Here is a 21,797-nt window from a genome sequence, read left to right as displayed (position 1 = left end):
GAGAGGCAAGGAAGGCATAGAAAGCATCTAGATGGGTTGAGTGAATATTGGAATTCGGGTGAAATTGGGCTTTGAATGTAAGGGGGGAGAGGGTTGAGGCTAGATGGGTGCATTGTATCAGGAAGGCTGTATTGTCAAGGATGTCTGTCAACCAGGGTTTTCCCCTTTCCCTCCTCTAACATCTGGGATAATTTGCATGAACTTGAAAGCTTGGATGTTCAGATTTAAGGATAACCTCTTTGTTTATATTAGCTTTCTACCACAACCAGAGAGCAGTGCTGAACTACTACCTACCTCTTTGGTGATCCTCGGACTATCCTTGATCGGACTATGCTGGCTTTACCTTGCACTAAAAGTTGTTCCCATATCATAAGGTCACTAGGTCATAAGTGATAGGAGTAGAATTAGGCCATTCGGCCCATCAAGTCTACTCCGTCATTCAATCATGGCTGATCATGTGTCTGTACACGGTAATGGCTTGATTTTAAACGTGTATTGGCTTTCTGCTGACTGGATAGCACGCAAGAAAGGCTTTTCATTGTATCTAAGGTACAGGCGATGATTTTTAGAATAGAATAGAATGCCTTTTATTGTCATTCAAACAGCTTGGTTTGAACAAAATTGCATTTTCTACAGTCTTAACAATTACAAAAAATAACCAAGACCCACACTTAACACAATTTACACAACCATCCATCACAGTGAATCTCCAACACCTCCTCACTGTGATGGAAGGCAAGAGTCTTATATCTTCCCTTGTTATTTTCCCATGGCCCAGCAGTCCAACTGCACCGTCGAGGCAACTGAGGCTCCCGATGTTAAAGCCTCCGACGGGCGATGGTAAGTTCCGCGGCCGTTAAGCCGCGTAGGGCGATGTTAGGCCCCGCTCCAAGTCATTTCACCCCGCGATTCCAGTGGGAGAGGTTGCCGTTACGGGAGCTCCGAAAAGTTGTCTCCCACCAGGGACCTGCGAGCTCCCGATGTTCCTGTCCACACAGGATGTTCCTGTCTTGAAGCTCCGAAGTCGGGTTGCAGCCGCACGCCACCACAGCTCCTCCCGTTCCGAGGTCTGCCAGTTCCGCGATGGCAGGTCCGCAGGCTCCGTGACTGGAGCCCCCAGGTTAGTTCCGGCCGGAGGCTGCCGCCGGCTCCACGACAATAGGCCCAACAACATCGGAGACCCGACAGGGAAAAAGTCAGGTCCCCGAACAGGGAAGAGATTAAACGGTTTCCCTCCCACCCCCCACATATACACAGCTAAAAAAATAATAAAACCAGAATCTAAACATACATTTATCAAGACAAAAATTTAAAAAAGCCAAACGGACTGCAGTCGAGCCGCTGCCGTTAGGCGCCGCCACACCACTGGTAAACTGAACTATAATGAAAAGTAGGCTCCTGAATCAGTCACGTTTTTCACACTGCTTGCCCAGTCTATCACAGTCTTCTCACTTCTTAGATATGAAGAATGAGGGGTGAATGCGTCTATATGGGATAGGATGATGGGTAAAATATATTAGATTGTGTTGTTAAATGGTAACTGAGTGGAACACAATTTGCATGGGCAAGTTATTTGTGAACATGGGAAGTGACAGGTGACTAGGATTATACTGGTCAAAGTATCAAAGAGAAATGGGCGTGAAAGGAGAGCAGGATGTAGACTTGTATTAAAGAATTTCAAGGTTAATTTATTGTCATTCGATAAAAACATGCTTCCACATGAATCATGTACTCAGGTCCAAGCAGCGTAATAGTGCAATAAGACATCAATAAAGCACAGTAAAGGCATCAATAAATTCTAACATATAAAAACCTTCCACAATAAATCTAAATAACAATGAGCCTATAAATAAATAGTAAAAAGTAAAAAAAAGTAAACTTAGGTTCTCTCTCAAAGGCTCTACCAAGACATTCTTAGATACATGGAACCATTTCCTGGAACTTGTTGACTCTCTTAACTTGTTTCCGGACTCGGAAGAGGACTGAGTGCCCTCTATCACTGCTCTGTCTTATTGCAGCTGCTATCCCCTCAACCCCCCACCTCCCTCCCCACACTGAGGTAGTGAGGGTTCAGTCAGTGAGGTAGGAGTTTAAAAGTCTCACGGCCTCAGGAAAGAAGCTGTCTTTAAGCCTTGTTGGCTTGGCCTTTATGCTGCGCAGCCTTCTCACTAAGGGGAACGGAGCAAAGAGCCAATTTGCAGGATCGGTGGGGCCCTTCACGATGTTTGAGGCTTTGCTCTTGCACCCGCTGCTGTAAATGTCCTCAATGGCAAGGAGGAAGTTTTTTTTTTTTTTTTTTTTTGTGGCAGATTTTACCACCCTCTGCAACGCCTACCTGTCAGCAGCAGAGCAGTTTCCGTACCATTGGGGCGAGAGGGGGCAGTGGAATGAATATGGTTGGGTGGTGCATTCATCGACATGGTGATTGTGAGGGGCACAGAAGAACAGGATTAGATCATGTGATTTATTAATGGGTACAAGAAATAAATGGAAGTGGAATTCAAACATAAAAAATATTTACAGCTGCATGAAATCTAAAATAAAACAGGAAATGCGTGGCATTCAACTGGAAGTGGTAGGAATATTCATGTGTAACAGATGTTGATTTAATGTTTGCTTTTAATGTTGCAGACAATTAAAATGAAAATCTGCAAATGAATTATAATTAAAATGTTGACAGTCCTCGGTTTCTATATTTGGTTTTGTGCTTTTGCAGATACAGCATATGAAGTTTAAGTTCCTGAAGACATTGCGTGCTGTGAATCTAAATATGGAAGAGCAAGGTTCAAAGAAGTTCACACTTCCCTTTTCCATCTTCCATTTGGGTTTCTTCGTCTTGACGCTAGTAGTTTTAACGGTGATGGCTTTAAATGTTCATCAGTTGAAGGTGCGTAAAATAATGAAACCCAATGTTTGTGCTGTACAACACTATGGGATATATGAAACAAGGTGACATGATGGGTATAACAATGTAATGTGTGTTATCGTTTCTTGATGCTGAAAGCTGAAAGCAACATAATTGAGTCTTTTTAAACGTGGAATATTTGTTTAATCATAAGAATTGGTAAGGGAATTTAAAAGTAAGTAAGTTGCAGGATAGTACCGTTTCATCTAAAACCTTCACCTCACTATTTCTGTGATTCTCCTTCCTTAGCAACCTAGCGTGTGGCACCTTATCAAAGGTTTTATGAAAATCTAGGTGAACAATAACTACTGACTCTCCTTTGTCTGTCCTGCTATTTACTTCTTCAAAGAATTCCAGCAAATTTGTCAGGCCAGAGCTCCCCTTCACAAAGCTATGCTGACTTCAGTCTATTTTATCTTCTACGTACTCCATAACCTCATCCTTTATAACGGACTATAATGGATATTAATCTTACCAACCTCCGAAGTCAGACTAACCGGCCTATAGTTCCCACTATTCTGCTTTGCTCTCTTCTTGTGCAGCGGAGTAATATTGGCAATTTCCCAATCTTCCGAAGCCACTCCTGACTCTAGTGATTCTTGAAATATTACTATCAATGCCTCTACAATCTCTAAAGCCCTCTTTTGGAACCCTAGGGTGCCGTCTATCTGGTCCAGGTGACTTATCCACCTTCAGCCCTTTCAACTTCCCAAGCACCTTCTCCCTAGTAATAGCCACTCCACTAACTTCCACCTCCTCACTCTCTTGAATATCAGGCACGTTGCTGGTCTTCCACTGTGAAGACTGTTACAAAAAAGTTATTCAACTCCTCTACCATTTCTCCCGCATCATTCTCCAGCAGCCACTCTTACTCTTTATAAAAGGATAGTTATCTTACTCTTCATAACTGATGAAACTCTTGCTATCTTCTTCCATATTATTAGTTAGCTTACCTTTGTATTTCATCTTTTCTCCCCGAATTGCCTTTTTAGTTACCTTCTGCTGCTCTTTAAAAGCCTCCCAATCCTCTGGCTTCCCACTAATCTTTGCAATGTTCAGATTCAGATTTCAGATTCAGATTCAGATTCAAACTTTATTGTCATTGTGCAGTGTACAGAACAGAGATATGCCTTCTCTTTAAGTGTTATAATGTCCTTGACTTCCCTTGACAACCATGGTTACCTCATTCTCCCCCTAAAATCTTTCTTCCTCTTTGGAATGAAAAGATCCTGCATCTTTTGAATTATTCCCAGAAACTCATGCCATTGCTATTTCACCATCATCCCTGTTAGGGTCCCTTTCCAGTCATTTTTGGCCAGCTCCTCCCTCACACCTCAGTGGTTCCTGCAATACAACTTTATTTTAAATATAGAAATACCTACAACCGATGGTATTAGAAGAGACTGGGAACAAGAACTAGCTATAAAAATTTCAAAAGCGAGCTGGGATAAACACTTACTATATGTGCATAAATGCTCGATCAACGTACGACATACTCTAATTCAATATAAAACATTACATAGACTATATTATTCAAAAACTAAAATAAATAAACTTTTCCCCAATGTCTCACCCATTTGTGATAAATGTCAGTCACAAGAAGCTACCATAGCGCACTCTTTTGTTTTTTGTATAAAAATCCAAACATTTTGGAACGAAATATTTGAAATCTTCACAAAATTATTTAAAATAAAACTTGTACCAAAAGCAGAATGGATCATTTTTGGAATATCGGAAGGTAACCCCGAATTAAACGTGTTTCAAAAGAACTTACTTAATTACGGGCTAATAATGGGAAAAAAGCTTATACTCAAATTTTGGAAAAATGCTCCAATACCAACAATAAAAATGTGGATTTCAAACATGTTCGAAACACTACACTTGGAAGAGATGAGACTCCTCCTAGCAGGCAAAGCAGACCACTTCCAAAAGATGTGGTCTGCATTTATGGAACTATTACAAGCATAAGGTGCAATAGTAATTTAAAATATAAATGGTACCAGGATCTGGTAACGGGGGGTATAAAATAAATTAAAAAAAAAAAAAAAAAAACACGGTTGGTATATCCTTTTTTGCGAGTTTTGTGTTACAATAGAGCGATTGTTTTTCCTTTTTTTTTCTTTTCTTTCTAGGGTCTGATTTCCTTTCTTTACTTACTTCTCTAACTTCTTCCCTAAGGGGCTTTCTTTTCCCAACACTTTCCTGCACCTTCACGATTCTTGCTCACTTTCCTTACTTCTTTTATTTCTATCTTTTTTAAAGCTCGAAAAACAAAGTGGTACAACAAATGTAATAAGATATATCTGATGTGTATTATTGTAATTTACTGTACTTCTAATAAAAATAAAATTTAAATTTTTTTTTTTTAAATTAATTATGTTGTGGTCGCCACTTCCTAGTGGTTCCTTTATCTTGAGTTCCGTTATCAAATCTGGTTCATTGCACAAAGGACCTGTTCCTGTGTTGCACTGTTTATCATATTAGGTTTTTCTTCCTTGAGGTTTTGGTGTTAACATTTTTAAAAGGAACGCGCCTTAAATATTGCTTTCTCACTGGCCCCACAAAAGTATATGGGACGTAATTCCTTCATTCAAATGAATATAAATATATAATACATAAGATTTACTTATTATATTTAAGCTTTTATGAAACAATTTATTCATTTGTTGTTAAACATTACTGTGAAATATTTAAAACATTATCTTTTTCACTTCTTCCTTTTCTGCTTCTCTGTCTGTGAGAATTCTTCAATCTATGGCAGCTCAGTAAGGTGACCAAGGCTGAGTATTGAATATTTTGGGTAACTTTTACTTTCTTGAACAATAAGCAAAAAGTAAATGGAACTTGTGGATTTCTGTTAATAAAGGGTGATTGCACAGTAGTGAGTAATTATCGATGTAAATTATGAGAATGGAAAAGAGCAAATGGATAGCGTGAACCGTTTAGAACTGAGTATAGGTCAAGCGATAACAGGCGCTTGTAAGAAAGATTCTGTGATAAGGATGAATGACTTTAGTTCTCACATAGATTTCATATTTCTGTTGAAGTAAACATGGAGGGTGTTTGGGATAGATTCCAAAGAACAATACATTGTGAAACGAACATGGGAATTAAATATTTAATATCTGATCATATATAATGAGACCTGATTAATGGTCAGTCTGAAGAAGGTTTTCGACCCGAAACGTCACCTATTCCTTCACTGCATAGATGCTGCCTCACCCGCTGAGTTTCTCCAGCATTTTTGTCCACCATGATTATCGCTTAGTGAAGGATCACCATGGGGGAAAAAAGGATTTCACATTCATTTTGGGAGTAATAAAGTTAGTTCTAAAACTGAAGTTTTAAACATATAAATTCAATTATAAAGGTGTGAAGTTTGTGGAATTTATTAGTTTTTGAGCTCACCAACTTTACTATTATATTGCATAATATTTGTAATCCAGTTCCTCATTCCTACTAAATCCTTTATTCTCTTATATTTTCTGTAGCCTTTATATGTTCACTTTCGTGAAGAAAGGGGCAAAATAATTATTTAACTTTTCTGCCACATTATTCCTTGTTAAGCCCAATTTTGGCTTCATTAGTCTTTTTCATTTTGCATATGTGTAGAAGCTCTTGCAGTCTGCTTTAGTATTTCGTGTCAATACTATCTTTTTATTCTACTTGGGGTTTTTCTTTAATTGAATTTCTTGTCTTCCTTTGAGTTCGAAAATGCTGCCAATCAAGCCTGATGCTATTTCTGGCAACTTTCTTAGCCTCTTCCTTACACGTACTATGACTTTTGATTACCTACACAAGATAAATGGTCATGGCCTGTCTGATTAGTATAGGTCTCACCTGCCCCACAAATGGTTACAATGCCTCTGAAATCTAAAACATCCATCTGCTGTATTGCCCTATTTTTGATCATATTAGGTTTAAGTTTATTACTGTCACATGAACTGAGGTACAGTGAAACGCTTTGTTTTGCATGTTATCCAAACAGATCATACATACATAGAGAAAGTACAGAGGAGATTTACTAGAATGTTGCCTGGGTTTCAACAACTAAGTTACAGAGATAGGTTGAATAAGTTAGGTCTTTATTCTCTGGAGCGCAGAAGGTTGAGGGGGGACCTGATAGAGGTCTTTAAAATGATGAGAGGGATAGACAGAGTTGATGTGGACAAGCTTTTCCCTTTGAGAATAGGGAAGATTCAAACAAGAGGACATGACTTCAGAATTAAGGGACAGAAGTTTAGGGGTAATATGAGGGGGAACTTCTTTACGCAGAGAGTGGTGGCGGTGTGGAATGAGCTCCCAGTGGAAGTGGTGGAGGCAGGTTCATTGGTATCATTTAAAAATAAATTGGATAGGCATATGGATGAGAAGGGAATGGAGGGTTATGGTACGAGTGCAGGCAAGTGGGACAAAGGGGAGAAAAATTTGTTCGGCTTGGACTTGTAGGGCTGAGATGGCCTGTTTCCGTGCTGTAATTGTTATATGGTTATATGGTTATACTGCATAGAGATACAATGTTCAAACTCAAGTGTGACATATGGAGCAAAGGGGAAGATACAAAGTGCAGTATATAGTTCTTAGCATTATACCAGCACATGGCGCTGGAATAATCCTAAGATTACCCCCTTTTGATGTCACACTTTCTTCACCGTTATCCTTGTTGCCCAAACTCTGCATGATGGGCCTCATCGTTATTTCTATCCACAGTGTTGGTACTGACGTGAACCGCAACCTCTGGCTGTTTACCCTCCTCTTTCACAATGCTCTGCAACTATTCATAGAAACATAGAAACATAGAAAATAGGTGCAGGAGGAGGCCATTCGATCCCCTATCAATAACCCATGCCTGCCTTCTCCCCATATCCCTTGACTCCACTAGCCCCTAGAGCTCTATCTAATTATCTCTTAAATCCATCCAGTGACTTGGCCTCCACTGCCCTCTGTGGCATGGAATTCCATAAATTCACAACTCTCTGGGTGAAAACGTTTTTTTTTCACCTCAGTCTTAAATGATCTCCCCTTTATTCTAAGACTGTGGCCCCTGGTTCTGGACTCGCCCAACATTGGGAACATTTTTCCTGCATCTAGCTTGTCCAGCCCTTCTATAATTTTATATTCAGTGGTATCCTTGCCTGGATCCTCGACTTTCTGATCTACTGATCAAAATCAGTGAGGGTAGAAGACAGCACCCCTGTTGCCCAGTATCCTGTCTGTTCATTCACTACTGTGTGTCCAAATTCAACTCTAACTCTATTGCCAGACTGAGGCCACACACAAACTGGAGGAGCAGCACCACAATTTTCTGAGACACAACTTTCATCATTGTTCAACTTCTATCAAGGAGAATTTATACTTCACCCTTGTTAGACCACATTTGGATTACGCAGTTGCTGCATGGGATCCATACACAAATAGAAACATTTCTTACATCGAACGTGTCCAAAGACAGGCAGCTCGATTTGTTACAAATACCTATGAGAGAGAAGCGAGTGTTACCTAACTTTGAATTCACTGGGGTGGAACCCTCTCCAAGACAGACGTAAAGCTCTCCGTTGCCCTGTTTTTACAAGATGTTAAATGGTCAGCTCAACATAGATTACCAAACCCAAACCTATTAGGAGCCGACGAGGGTATTCGATCCAATTTAAGATACCAGCTAGCAAGACAGATGTGTACAGCAATTCATTCTTCCCCCGCATAATTAAAGCATGGAATAATCTTCACCCAACCATAGTTACCCAACCAGACACAGATAAATTTAAGATAGCTCTCGTTCTCTAAGAACCCTTTTTTTGCTTAAGTCCATCCTCCGCCACCTCCAGTTTAAATTCCATTTGGAATATTTTGGAGATCCAAGAACCAAGAAACTGCTTGGGTAGTTCACAACCCAACAGTATGAACATTGGATTCTCCAATTTTAGATAATGTCTTACGAAACCCCCCCCCCCCCCCCCCCGCAACTCAATTTCTCCCCCCCCCCCCTCTCTTTCCTTCATTTATTCCTTTGTGCCCCACCTGAACTCTCACCTATTTCTCTCCCTCAGCCCCCCTCCCCCCCCACTACATTCCTCCCCCCGGCTTCAAACCTGTCTCACACGCAATGTTCTTATCTCTGACCTTTGTTCCAACCGTCTGTTTATCAACCCCTCTCTAACCCCCCCCCTACCCCCACCACCAGCCCGCATCGACTTACACGCTTTGATCTGCCCTTTTCTCGATTTCTTTTCCCCCCTACCCTATAAGCAGTCTGAAGAGGGGTCTCAATGCCTATCCAAGTTCTCCGTGTTCAGCCATGTTGCCTGACTGCTGTTCAAGAAGGAACTGCAGATGCTGGAAAATCGAAGGTAGACAAAAATGCTGGAGAAACTCAGCGGGCGCGGGTGCGGCAGAATCTATGGAGCGAAGGAAATAGATTTCCTTCGCTCCATAGATGCTGCCGCACCCGCTGAGTTTCTCTAGCATTTTTGTCTTGCCTGACTGCTGAATTGTGGTCTTTTGCATATTAGCCAGCATTTGCAGTTCTTTGTTTCTACATAAGAACAGCAGATCCTTTCTCAAAGACATTAATGGATTAGATGTGTTTTTCTGGTAGTTTCCAGGCCATGCTTACTGAAACTAATCTCTTATGCCATACTTAATTTCCTGAATTTAGATTCCCCTTACTGTGAAGATCATTTCCAAACTTCCTTGAACACTGCACTTGCATCTCACCATCCACTAAGATTCTGAACAACCTCCTCAGATTGTTTCCCATGCTTTACCTAGGATTGTAATTGTTAAGATGGGTAGATGAATCTCATGTACAATTATGGTTTTCTTTATTAATAACTCTTTACTTTTCATAGTCTGGTGGCTATGAAGCAGATGTCAAATGGAAGAAATATCCAGATCCAATGTTTAAACACAGAGAAGAACAGTCGAAGGAGGAGAATCTGACTCTTTGGACTTCCAGGCTTTTGCAATGCGGCTACCAGAATCACAGGTTCACCGCCGAGGAAAGGTCAGAGGGGACAGTCCTGATGAAATTGATCGAGTGGCCACATCCACCCAAACCTGCTGTGCCTTTTCTGAAGAGCAGCAATCCATCGCTTACTCGCTTTGTCATTTTAGATTCTGGCAAGACTTTCTACGTTGGAGATCAGTTGCAGGTGATTCTGCGAATGCTTGACTTTGCAGGAAATACAAAGCAATATGGGGGTGACTATCTCCAGGCACGCATCCACACCCCCGAGTTAAAAGCTGGTGCAGTAGGAACAGTTGTAGATAGACAAAATGGGTTTTATTACATCAATTTTACCTTATTATGGCCAGGGAAAGTGCAAGTGTCTGTTTCCTTGGTTCATCCCAGCGAAGGGGTCCAAGCACTTGAGAGAATACGGGACGAATTCCCGGATAGAGTGTTTTTTAGAAGCACTTTCAAATCAGCAAAATCCTCGGAGACCACAGTGTGCAATCTGTGCCTGCCTCAGACTAAACCACTCTGTAACTTTACTGATCTCAGGACTGGGGAGCCCTGGTTCTGTTATAAACCAAAGATGCTTCCCTGCTCTTCCCGTGTCAACCACGCAATGGGAGGTTACAAGCAGAAGCTCTTAACTGGAGGCGAAGTCAATTATTTCAGCAGGTATGACCATCATTCTCATTGAGATATTGCTATTTCTTTCTTCACATCCCTAAGCTCATTTCATGAACTCATCATACTCATGCTCATTGTACCTTAAGGATAAATATGGTTCAATACTATAAGCAGATCCTGGTGCAGGGTCCTGGTGCAGGGTCTTGACCCAAAATATTGCCCATTTTCCTGCCTCCACAGATGCTGCCTGATCTGCTGAGTTCCACCACCAGTTATGTTTTAGCCTGTTGAGCTTAGATCCATTTCAAGAATGAGAGATGGTTGCCTTCGATCTGCTGTTGGTGAAATAGAAATGTAAGCTCTTTAACATGGGAGACTGCAGCACTGATTATATAGGAATTTGGTCAAGACCATGCTGGAATTGCCCTTCCATGGGCTGGGTGCAGAGAGCCTATCACACTGGCCCTTCCCACTCCACGCTCCAGGAGACTGGTGTTCATGCCAGCTGAACCTTTTGCAAACGAGGACCCCCACCCCTCTCTGCCACTGACAGCCAGCAAATGGTTTTGACAGCATCTAATGCTATAAATAGTTTTCAAATATCACCAACATTGAAAGACACTCGACAGAAATCGGCGTAAATAAAACATGAACATTTACAAAAATAGTTAACTTAAAACTATGTTATAATTGTTATTTCACATGAAATATATTTTTTTCTTTAACAGAAGGAACGTATCTTCCCCTGTAACATAAATATTTGCCCTACAACCCCTACTGAATTGAAAGATCATTGAATCCGACATCAACTCTGACCTGCTGTGTGATCGAAGCGGTGATCTTTAATCCTTTTCTTGATTACTACGGGTGTCAGAGATTATGAGGAGAAGACAGGACACTAGGTTTAAATGAGATAGATCAGCCATGATTGAATGGCAAAGCAGACTTAATGGGCCGAATGGCCCAATTCTACTTATCACTTATGACCATAAGCATGAAATCACAGAAAGACTGGGCTCCACCTCAAGCCTCTGGGCAACTGTGATCAAGTTAGTAGTGACTGGATATGGCTTGCAGCATTATCATTGACTCCTTCCATCACTTTGCAGAGTTAGGTAAAGTTGCAGTCTTACAGCGCCAGAGACCCGGGTTCGATCCAGACCACAGGTGCAGTCTGTATGGAGTTTTAAGTTCTCCCACTGACCATGCAGGTTTTCTCCGGGTGTTCTCTCCTGGTTTCCTCCAACTTTCTAAAGATGTGCAAGTTGTAGGTTAATTGGCTTCTGTAAATTGTCCTTAATGTGTAGGATAGAACTGGTGTACATGTGATCGCTGGTTGGTGCAGACTTGGTGGGCAAAAAGGCCTGTTTCCATGCTGTATCCCTAAACTTTGTTCATGATTCACAATAAATTGATTGGGTGGTAATTACAGCAAAAAAACAAGGATTATCTAGCCACAAAGTACTGGAGTAACTCAGCAGATCAGGCAGTATCCCTGAAGAATATGGATAGGTTAAATTTTGGGTTGGGACCCTTCTTCAGACTGACCCACTGAGTTACTCCAGCACTTTTTGTAAACCAGCACCTGCAGTTCCTTGTTTTTCCAGGATTATCAAGGTTCTCTCAGACTCAGATCTCTGCATAATAAGCATAAAACCTTATCATCAGCATCCACCTCTATACCCACCTTTGCCGCCCTGATTGTGGCAACTCAATCGCAACTGCCGGGGTTATCCATCTCCACCTCCACATGCAGTTCCTCTGCAAATATTCGAAACATCCGTGCTCGAAACATCCAACCATTCATGATACCTCCTGTTGTTTCCATTTATGGACCAGACTGCGCCCAGTAGCACAATTTCTCCCTTCCTGCGATGTTGGACACTAACTCAGCGGGACAGGCAGCATCTCTGGATAGAAGGAATGGGTAGTTTCAGGTCATGATACATCTTCAGACCCGATTATGGTCTGATGAAGGTCCTTCCTTCTATCCAGAGATGCTGCTGCCTGGCCCGCTGAATTACCCCAGCATTTAGTGCCTATTTAGTTTTTAGTTTTAGTTTTAGTTTTAGAGATACAGCACGGAAAGCGGCCTTTCAGCCTGTGCCGACCAGTGATCCCCGGACATTAACTCCATTCCTACACCTACTAGGGACAATTTTTACATTTACCCAAGCCTACAAACCTGTACGTCTTTGGAATGTGGGAGGAAACTGAAGATCTCGGAGAAAACCCACGGCGGTCACGGGGAGAACGTACAAACTCCGTACAGACAGCACCCATAATCGGGATGGAACCCAGGACTCTTGTGCTCCATTCGCTGTAAGGCAGCAACTCTACCGCTTCTCCACTTGACTGCCCCAATCTTCGGTGTAAACCAGCATCTGCAGTTCCTTGTTACTCCAGTTTATCCTTTTATCTCACTAGGCAGCAGGAGGGTGCCATTCCACAGCTTATTCCCAGACAATCCCGATGCCTTCCTCCAATTAAAAAAACATATTAAAATGTTGTCCCAAATCTTTGCAATTTAAGCCTGTGCAGATGAGTATGTTTGCTTTTTTCAAAATTCAAATGAAGTGGGTCCCCACCTAAGAGAACAGTATTATTGATCAGCAGAAAGGGTGGCAAATGAAGGTGAAGTTTGGTTAACTGCTAGTGGAATTAAAACCACTCCTATTGGAGAGGGATATAGACTTGACTATCATTTGGGAGATCATGGGCTGTGGCTCATATGCTGTTATTTGTGGCTTTTATGCACAGTTACTTATGGCACAAGAGCAGGCAGGAAGATAGGGGTGTTCAAGAAGGAACTGCAGATGCTGGAAGATCGAAGGTACACAAAATTGCTGGAGAAACTCAGCGGGTGCAGCAGCATCTATGGAGCGAAGATAGGGGTGTTGCCCAAAAGATAAACCTTCCTCTTTTATATCTATGCTTCCGACAAAATTAAATGTTTACTTGTTTCATTTCATGAATGCAATGGCTTAAGAGATAATAATATATTTTCAGTGGGAAAAATGTCAAGATGCCAATATTACCCAATGGTCAAGGTTATGTAATTGTAGAGCCTTCTCCTCATGCAGGTAAGAGAATGATGATTAAGTGACTCACAGATTCGAGATTTGTATATATTCTTGGGGCTGTGTTAGCGAAATGTTGAGAACAGTTATTTTCTGCTGCAGATAACCTAAACTGAATTTCATGTTTTGTGTAGATTTTTTAGATTAGATTGGAAACAAATATTTTATTAATTTATTTCTTTTGGGCAACAAACATGGGACCGTGCTGATATGTGTCATGGATTTACCTAGTTATATGCTGGAAATTTTCAATTTATTAAAGCCCACCTACTGTTCTAGCGCTATTCCCAAACATCGAGGCTGATACACTGTTGCAGCATGGGTGATTGTTGAATGGTAGCAGGTACTCACAGATACAGTTGCTCATATTATTAAACCAAGGCTGGCTCTACTACCCGCTCTATTAGCTCAGACATCCCATGGCACATACGCAAACCAATAACACCTTTCAATATTTGTAGGACCTTGACAAATTTCCCATATTATACAGTGACTACTCTAAGTCACCACAGTGGCTGTAGATTGGGACACACTGAAAGGAACATGACATTGCAATTGAAATCTACGTCATTTCATTTACTACACCGATGCATTCAATTTGATTTTTATTGGCTTGTCCCTCCTGTTTGACATTTCATTTCATCTGTCCACAATATCTGTTTGTTTTTCAATCCAATATTCTCTTAGAATTTGTCATTACCTCAGAAAATATGATTAGATAATTAAAGAAGGTTATAAATCAAAGACGTTGTATTTTAAATTTATTTCTCCTAATTTTTAGACAAAGGTCTCAGCGGCTGTCTCCCTGGCACGCCATTGCATTCACCATCCGGATTTTATTATAAGGATCAATGGGTATCAACAACCTGTAGCATCCAACAATTTGACTCTCCAGCAAAAGTTACCAACTGTCTTCGTAGAAAAAAAATTTATATTTTTGGAGATTCCACCATACGCCAGTGGTTTGAATATTTGATATATTTTGTACCAGGTTAGGTTTACCCATTTCTCATTATGCATTATCATGTAATCTGTTTGTGGCATTATATTCATTCCCATTAATAATCAATTTTGTGTTATTTTCATGCAAGTGAATATATTTTGCTTCTTGAAGATGAATAGGTATCAATTTCTACACAACACATCAAAATGATAAGAACATGTGCAATTATAGCCATCGTCATACAGCATGGAAACAGGCTTTTATGCCCAACTTGCCCATGCCAACCAAGATGCCCCATCTGTGCTAGTCCTACCTGCACACATTTGGCCTATATCCCTCAAAACCTTTCCCATCTATGTACATGAGCAAATGTCTTTTAAATGTTGTTATAGTACACGTCTCAACTATCTCATTGGGCAGTTCCTTCCACATTCCCACCACCATTTCTCTCATTGTCCAAGCTTCCTTACTCTCATTTGCCTTGCCCTTCGCTCAAATAGGAACATGCATGCGCTGACCTCTTGTTATCACACTTTTACAAACATGTGATGCTGGCTCGAAGAGCCAAATGACCTCCTCCTGCACCTATTTTCTATGCTTATGTTTCCCTCCCACTCTCTGGTAGTTCCTTTGCCTGCAAACTGCCTACTCTAAGCAACTTGAACAAGTTCCTGTCTAATACCATTAAAGTTGGCCTTGCACCAATTCTTGTCTTCACCCCAAGCTATTTTAAAGCTAATAGAACAATGGTCATTGATCCCAAGAACATGCCTGAACACATTTGCCAAATTGCACCCCAACTAAGCCCTTGACACTACGACAGTCCCAGTCCATATTGGGAAAGTTAAAATTCCCCACTTTGACAATTCTATTAGTCTTGCAGCTGCCTGCAATCTCCTGGCATCTTCTAATTCCCTTTGACTATTTGGGAGCCTGTCATACACGCCCAACAAGGGAAGCTAACTGCATGGAAACAGGCCATTCAGCCCAATTTGCCACAGTTACCTAACCGAGGTAATGCCACCTGTCTGCACCCTCCAAACATTTCCTATCCACGTCTAAAGGTCCTTTTTAACTATCTTAATTATACCAGCCTCTGCTACTTCCTCTGGCAGCTTATTCCAAATACCCACCATGCCCAGTGTGAACTCCCCTAAGTTCCTATTAAATCTTTCCCCTCGCATATTAAACCTATGAGTTTCAGACTCCCCGATCAGGGAGAAAGACAGTGGCTATTCACTTTATCTATGCCCCATGCGATTCATGTGCGGAATCATGAATTCTCTCATGAGGCTTCAACTGAAATATTCTATGCAGAGAAAGGATACACTTGCATTAGAAGAAATGTAACAGTGGTTTACAGTACCAGACTGATTCCCGGGATAGTAGGTTTGACAGAAAAAAAGTGAGAGTAAATCATAACGTCATTAGGTCATAAGTGATATGAGTAGAATGAGGTCATTCAGCCCATCAAGTCTACTCTGCCATTCAATCATGGCTGATCTCTCTCTCCCTCCTAGCCCCATTTTCCTGCCTTCTCCCCATAACCTCTGACACCTGTACTAACCAAAAGTCTATCTATATCTGTGTTAGAAATACCCACCGACAGCCTCCACAGCCTTCTGTGGCAAAGTATTCCATATAAAGAAGTTGATTAGGTCTGTACTTTCCTGAGTTCAATCGAATGCATGGTGATTGCATTGAAATACAAATTCCTTAAGGGACTTTCAGGGTAATTGTTCTGTGGTTGAAGTGTCTACCACCAAGAGTCACTGTCTCAAAATAATATGTTGGCCATTTAGGACGGAAATGAGAAGGAATGTCATTCTCTAGAAGGTAAGCTTTCCCTGGAGTTCACCAATGATCTTATTAAATGAGAAAATAGGAAGGTAGGGCTGAATAGCCGAATGCTGCTCTCGCTTATAATGGGACTTTTTCTTCTCTTCTTCCTCCTTGCAGAAGTTTGATTGGCTCAATTTCTCAGCTACAACAGAATACTGTAGCGAGAAGGTTTCTAAACTGCTCCAGGAGAGTGGAATGGACTTACATGACCAGTTTTCTATGGATCAACTGCAGCCCGAACATTGGGGTAGTATTGAGGAAGGACATTATTGCCATAGAGGGAGTGCAGAGACGGTTCACCAGACTGATTCCTGGGATGTCAGGACTGTCTTATGAAGAAAGACTGGATAGACTTGGTTTATACTCTCTAGAATTTAGGAGATTGAGAGGGGATCTTATAGAAACTTACAAAATTCTTAAGGGGTTGGACAGGCTAGATGCAGGAAGATTGTTCCCGATGTTAGGGAAGTCCAGGACAAGGGGTCACAGCTTAAGGATAAGGGGGAAATCCTTTAAAACCGAGATGAGAAGAACTTTTTTCACACAGAGAGTGGTGAATCTCTGGAACTCTCTGCCACAGAGGGTAGTTGAGGCCAGTTCATTGGCTATATTTAAGAGGGAGTTAGATGTGGCCCTTGTGGCTAAGGGGATCAGGGGGTATGGAGAGAAGGCAGGTACGGGATACTGAGTTGGATGATCAGCCATGATCATATTGAATGGCGGTGCAGGCTCGAAGGGCCGAATGACCTACTCCTGCACCTAATTTCTATGTTTCTATGTTTCTATTTGCAGGACAGAGAGTAGAAACAAAGAACTGCTGATGATGGTTAATACACAAAGGGACACAAAGTACTGGAGTAACTCAGCAGATCAGGGGACGTTTTGGGTCAAAACCCTAGGTTAGGTGGTGACGTTTGAGATCGAGACCCATTTTGAGACTAAAGAAGGGTCTTGACGCAAACATCACCTGTCCTTGTTCTCCAGAGATGCTGCCTGGCCTGTTGAGTTATTCCAGGACTTTGCGTCCAAATGCAGGGCAGAGTTTCTCTCCTTAGAATTATGCTCACAACAGCCAAATGATCAATTTTCTATGAAATGAAGTATAATCTTATTTAATGACATAGGGACCAAGTGGCTCATTCCAGCTTCAATTTATAGTGTTTTCTTTCTGCAGTTGTATCAGTCATGATGCCAGAGCAGCAATGACTACACTATCACTCATAGCTAGGTGACCTGATGCGATAGGCTTTATTTCCAAATTCGAACAATAGTGGCAAAGAGGTCCAGGTCCTCACTGGGGCACGGTCCTTCGTCATCACTGAGGAGGCACAAATAATAACGGAACAGTGAAAGGCCTGGATAGTGTAGATGTTTCCACTAGTGGGAGCATCTGGGACCAGAGGTTATAACCTCAGAATAACAGGACGGACCTTTGGAAAGGAGATGAGAGGGAATTTATTTAGTCAGAGGGTAGTGAATCTGTGCCATTCATTGCCACAGACAGCTGTGGAGACCAAGTCAGTGGATATTTTTAAGGCGGAGATTAACAGATTCTTGATTAGTAGGGTTGTCGGGGTTATGGGGAGAAGATAGGAGAATGGGGTTGAGAGGGAATGGTAGATCAACCATGATTGAATGACGGAGTAGACCTAATTCTGCCCTAGAACTTATGAATAAGGGCATCTTTGAATCTGTTTTGACATTGAAACAATTTAAGGAGAGCTTTCGGCTCTGAGAACGACTGTGTGCTTCGGATGAGATAAATAGCAATCTGTTTCCTTTCAGTGGAAGGAAGCTAATCCGACCAACAGAAATGGACAAATCAACATTGAGGGGAATTATGGATGAAACTTGCATCTCATCCCCAGTATGCTGGTAAAACAGTAGACACTACCTCACTAAAAATCATTGCCCTAACCACAAACACTTTCCAAGATCATTACTCTGTAAATATCATAAAAATAGCCAATCCAATAACAATTTGGGACCAGCAAACAGCAACCATTAAACATGATGATTTGTGCCAAAGGAAAAAGGAATCTTATAAGAACAAAATATTATTATCTGTAGTAAGAAAGAGCTGCAGATGCTGGTAAAATTGACAGTTCTCACAAAATGCTGGAATAACTCAGCAGGTGAGACAGCATCTCTGGAGAGGAATGGGTGACATTTCGGGCTGAGACTCTTCTTCAGACTGATATCTGTAATATCAGTAACTCTTTTCCTTGATCAACAAATTTAGCCGCTGTTGTGTTTCATTTAATTCTACTTTTGATAACTAAAATCTTGACTACCAGTTTTTATTCCTTGTCTGAAGAAGGATCTCGACCCGAAACGTCACCCATTCCTTCTCTCCACAGATGCTGCCTGTCCCGTTGAGTTACTCTAGCTTTTTGCATCTATCTTTGGTTTAAACCAGCATCTGCAGTTCCTTCCTACACATTTATTCCTTTGATGCTATTTGCCCTAATTATATTTTCTTCTCTACTTTACATTAATCTTTACAAGTTTGCAATGTAGTTAGTGATTGAATATCTGGTGTGGAGCGGGTTAAGTATAAATCACTTGGAATATAAGGTAGTCACTGGCTGTATATGGCTTTTATTTGCCAGTAGTCTAGTCTTGTCCACACAGTGTTGATGGTGGTCTCGGGTTTGTCCTAGTCTTCCTCAAACCTGCAAATGGGGAACACAACCAGGCGGGAGGCATCCCACATTATCATCCTTCCTCTCCTTTCTTCTTCATCCTTCCTTTTTTCTCCAGCTTCTTCTCTCATCCTCTCCCTTCTCCCAGTCTGCAGAAGCCTTGGAGTCAACAAAAAAGTCCCAATGGGGGGAAAATAATCACTCCTGAAATTTTAGAGAGTGCCAAATGTGTACAATTTGAGCAGTTGGTCCCAAGGGCCTGTTTCCATGCAATATGACTCCACAGCCTCCAGCTAGTTTTTGACAATGATATCCGCGCCATACTTTTTCATCTCTTTACTTGGTTCCATTCTGGGCAATCCCACCACAACTAGAATACCTCCAGCAAAGCAAACTCTCTTTCCGCACCACATTTACAATCGTGCAACCTTTTATAAATTACCATTGACTTTGTTCTTCGTCAGCAACATGAAGGATGTTCCCGACATTCTCGGAGGAGGTGAACTAAAAGTTCAACATTTCTGCTTCAGACCAACCTGTGCACCGACACTTTCAGACACTTCACATCTGGACATGGAATGAGAGATGTGGTTCTATCTTGGCACAATCAGCTTAAGGATATGCTAATATTTAATTTTAGTTATTACCTACCAAATTATGACTCAAAATTGTTTAAATCGTTTTCTTTTTTAGGCCTGAGAAAGTTTGATCTGGGCAATTCAATGAAAACTGGACCTCATCTTGCTCTGGATGTGGACAACACAATCAAGATAGATTATTTTGCACATGGGAAACCTATCCGCATCCAGCCCATATCAAGTCAGAACCTGCCATTCATTGCCAATAAATTGGATGACATTAATGGAGGGAAAGACACAGTTATAGCCATCACCATCTGGTGCCATTTCAACACTTTTCCAGTGGAATCTTACATCCGAAGGTTGCAGAACATCCGGCAGTCAGTTCTACGCTTGCTCGACAGAAGTCCCGATACAGTGATTGTGATAAAGACTGCCAACGTCCAGGCCCTTCCAAACCAAGTCAGCCTCTACAACAGTGACTGGTTCTCCTACCAACTTGATTTAGTGATGCGAAGAATGTTCCAGGGCATCAATGTGGCCTTTGTGGATGCATGGGAGATGACTATAGCCCATTACCTGCCACATGCCCTGCACCCCAAACAAATCATTATCAAGAATGAGGTTGATGTGTTTCTCTCGTACGTGTGTCCTTAGAAAAAGGAATAAATGCTTCATTACGTCTGTCCCAACAATCATGGGGATCATGTAAAAAAGAATGGAAAGATTTTGCATAGAATAAATTAGTGGCACTGGGCTTTTTTAAAATTAAACATAAAATATTGTGATCTCAGTCGGTTCTGATTTTAAAATTAGTTGTATATAACAACTAATTAGACCATTTGGAAAAATGGGCTGAAAGATGGCAGATGGAGTTTAATGCTGATAAATGTGAGGTGCTACACCTTGGCAGGACAATTCAAAATAGGACGTACATGGTAAATGGTAGGGAATTGAAGAATACAGTTGAACAGAGGGATCTGGGAATAACCGTGCATAGTTCCTTGAAGGTGGAATCTCATATAGATAGGGTGGTAAAGAAAGCTTTTGGTATGCTAGCCTTTATAAATCAGAGCATTGAGTATAGAAGCTGGTATGTAATGTTAAAATTGTACAAGGCATTGGTGAGACGAAATCTGGAGTATGGCGTACAATTTTGGTCGCCCAATTATAGGAAGGATGTCAACAAAATAGAGAGAGTACAGAGGAGATTTACTAGAATGTTGCCTGGGTTTCAACAACTAAGTTACAGAGATAGGTTGAATAAGTTAGGTCTTTATTCTCTGGAGCGCAGAAGGTTAAGGGGGGACTTGATAGAGGTCTTTAAAATAATGAGAGGGATAGACAGAGTTGATGTGGACAAGCTTTTCCTTTTGAGAATAGGGAAGATTCAAACAAGAGGACATGACTTCAGAATTAAGGGACAGAAGTTTAGCGGTAACATGAGGGGGAACTTCTTTACTCAGAGAGTGGTGGCAGTGTGGAATGAGCTTCCAGTGGTAGTGGTGGCGGCAGGTTCGTGTATCATTTAAAAATAAATTGGATAGGCATATGGATGAGAAGGGAATGGAGGGTTATGGTATGAGTGCAGGCAGGTGGGACTAAGGGAAAAAAAGTTGTTCGGCACGGACTTGTAGGGCCGAGATGGCCTGTTTCCGTGCTGTAATTGTTATATGGTTATATGGTTATATGTGGATCGTGATGTAAGTATAAATCACTTGGGGGAAAAAATATGCATATTTAATTTAATTTAATTAAATTAACATATAAATCATGACTGGAGTGAGAAACATCGTTATTTTATATTGTGCACATAACTTATTTTCATTCCTGTTCTGAAGGTGTACCCTTTTCCTGATATAGATACCCATGAATGTTATCCGCAGTTATACCTTGTGTTACATGTGAGTGAAAATATCTGCACTGAATTTGACCCATGCTTTATCATCGCAGTGCAGAATGGGTGCAGAATTCCAATGTATTCTTCCAGAATAATTCTCTACATGATTGCATAGCTCATCCCCTCCATGATACACTGGTCAACTTGAGGAGTACCTTAAGCAACAGACTGGTTCCACCAAGATGCAGCACAGAGCGCCACAGGAGATCCTTCTTCCATGTGGCTAACAAACTGTACAACTCCTCTCCCTTTAGTCACGGGGTAGACTGAGACTGTCTCCCCCCCCCCCCCCCCCCCCCCCCCCCCAATCTTTACACATCCCCAA

The 21,797-nt window shown here is 41.4% G+C and overlaps 1 protein-coding gene across 2 annotated transcripts in view; it reads left to right on the top strand.

Annotated features, from left to right (window-relative positions):
- LOC129702585 (NXPE family member 3-like) overlaps positions 1-21,346 on the top strand; it is a 36,600-nt gene extending 15,254 nt beyond the window's left edge. Inside the window, exons 2-6 of one of the 2 annotated variants that reach the window (XM_055644372.1) lie at positions 2,717-2,887; positions 9,754-10,532; positions 13,494-13,567; positions 14,346-14,555; positions 19,688-21,346. In XM_055644372.1, coding sequence (XP_055500347.1) covers positions 2,717-2,887; positions 9,754-10,532; positions 13,494-13,567; positions 14,346-14,555; positions 19,688-20,229 — 1,776 coding nt within the window. In that variant the 3' untranslated portion in view covers positions 20,230-21,346. The remainder of the gene's footprint in view (positions 1-2,716; positions 2,888-9,753; positions 10,533-13,493; positions 13,568-14,345; positions 14,556-19,687) is intronic. The other variant, XM_055644373.1, reaches the window with a different exon arrangement.
- Positions 21,347-21,797: the final 451 nt, after the last annotated feature.

The sequence above is a fragment of the Leucoraja erinacea genome, chromosome 13, assembly GCF_028641065.1.
Source record: "Leucoraja erinacea ecotype New England chromosome 13, Leri_hhj_1, whole genome shotgun sequence".
Classification (NCBI taxonomy): Eukaryota; Metazoa; Chordata; class Chondrichthyes; order Rajiformes; family Rajidae; genus Leucoraja; species Leucoraja erinaceus.
This window is presented reverse-complemented; position numbering and strand designations above follow the sequence as displayed.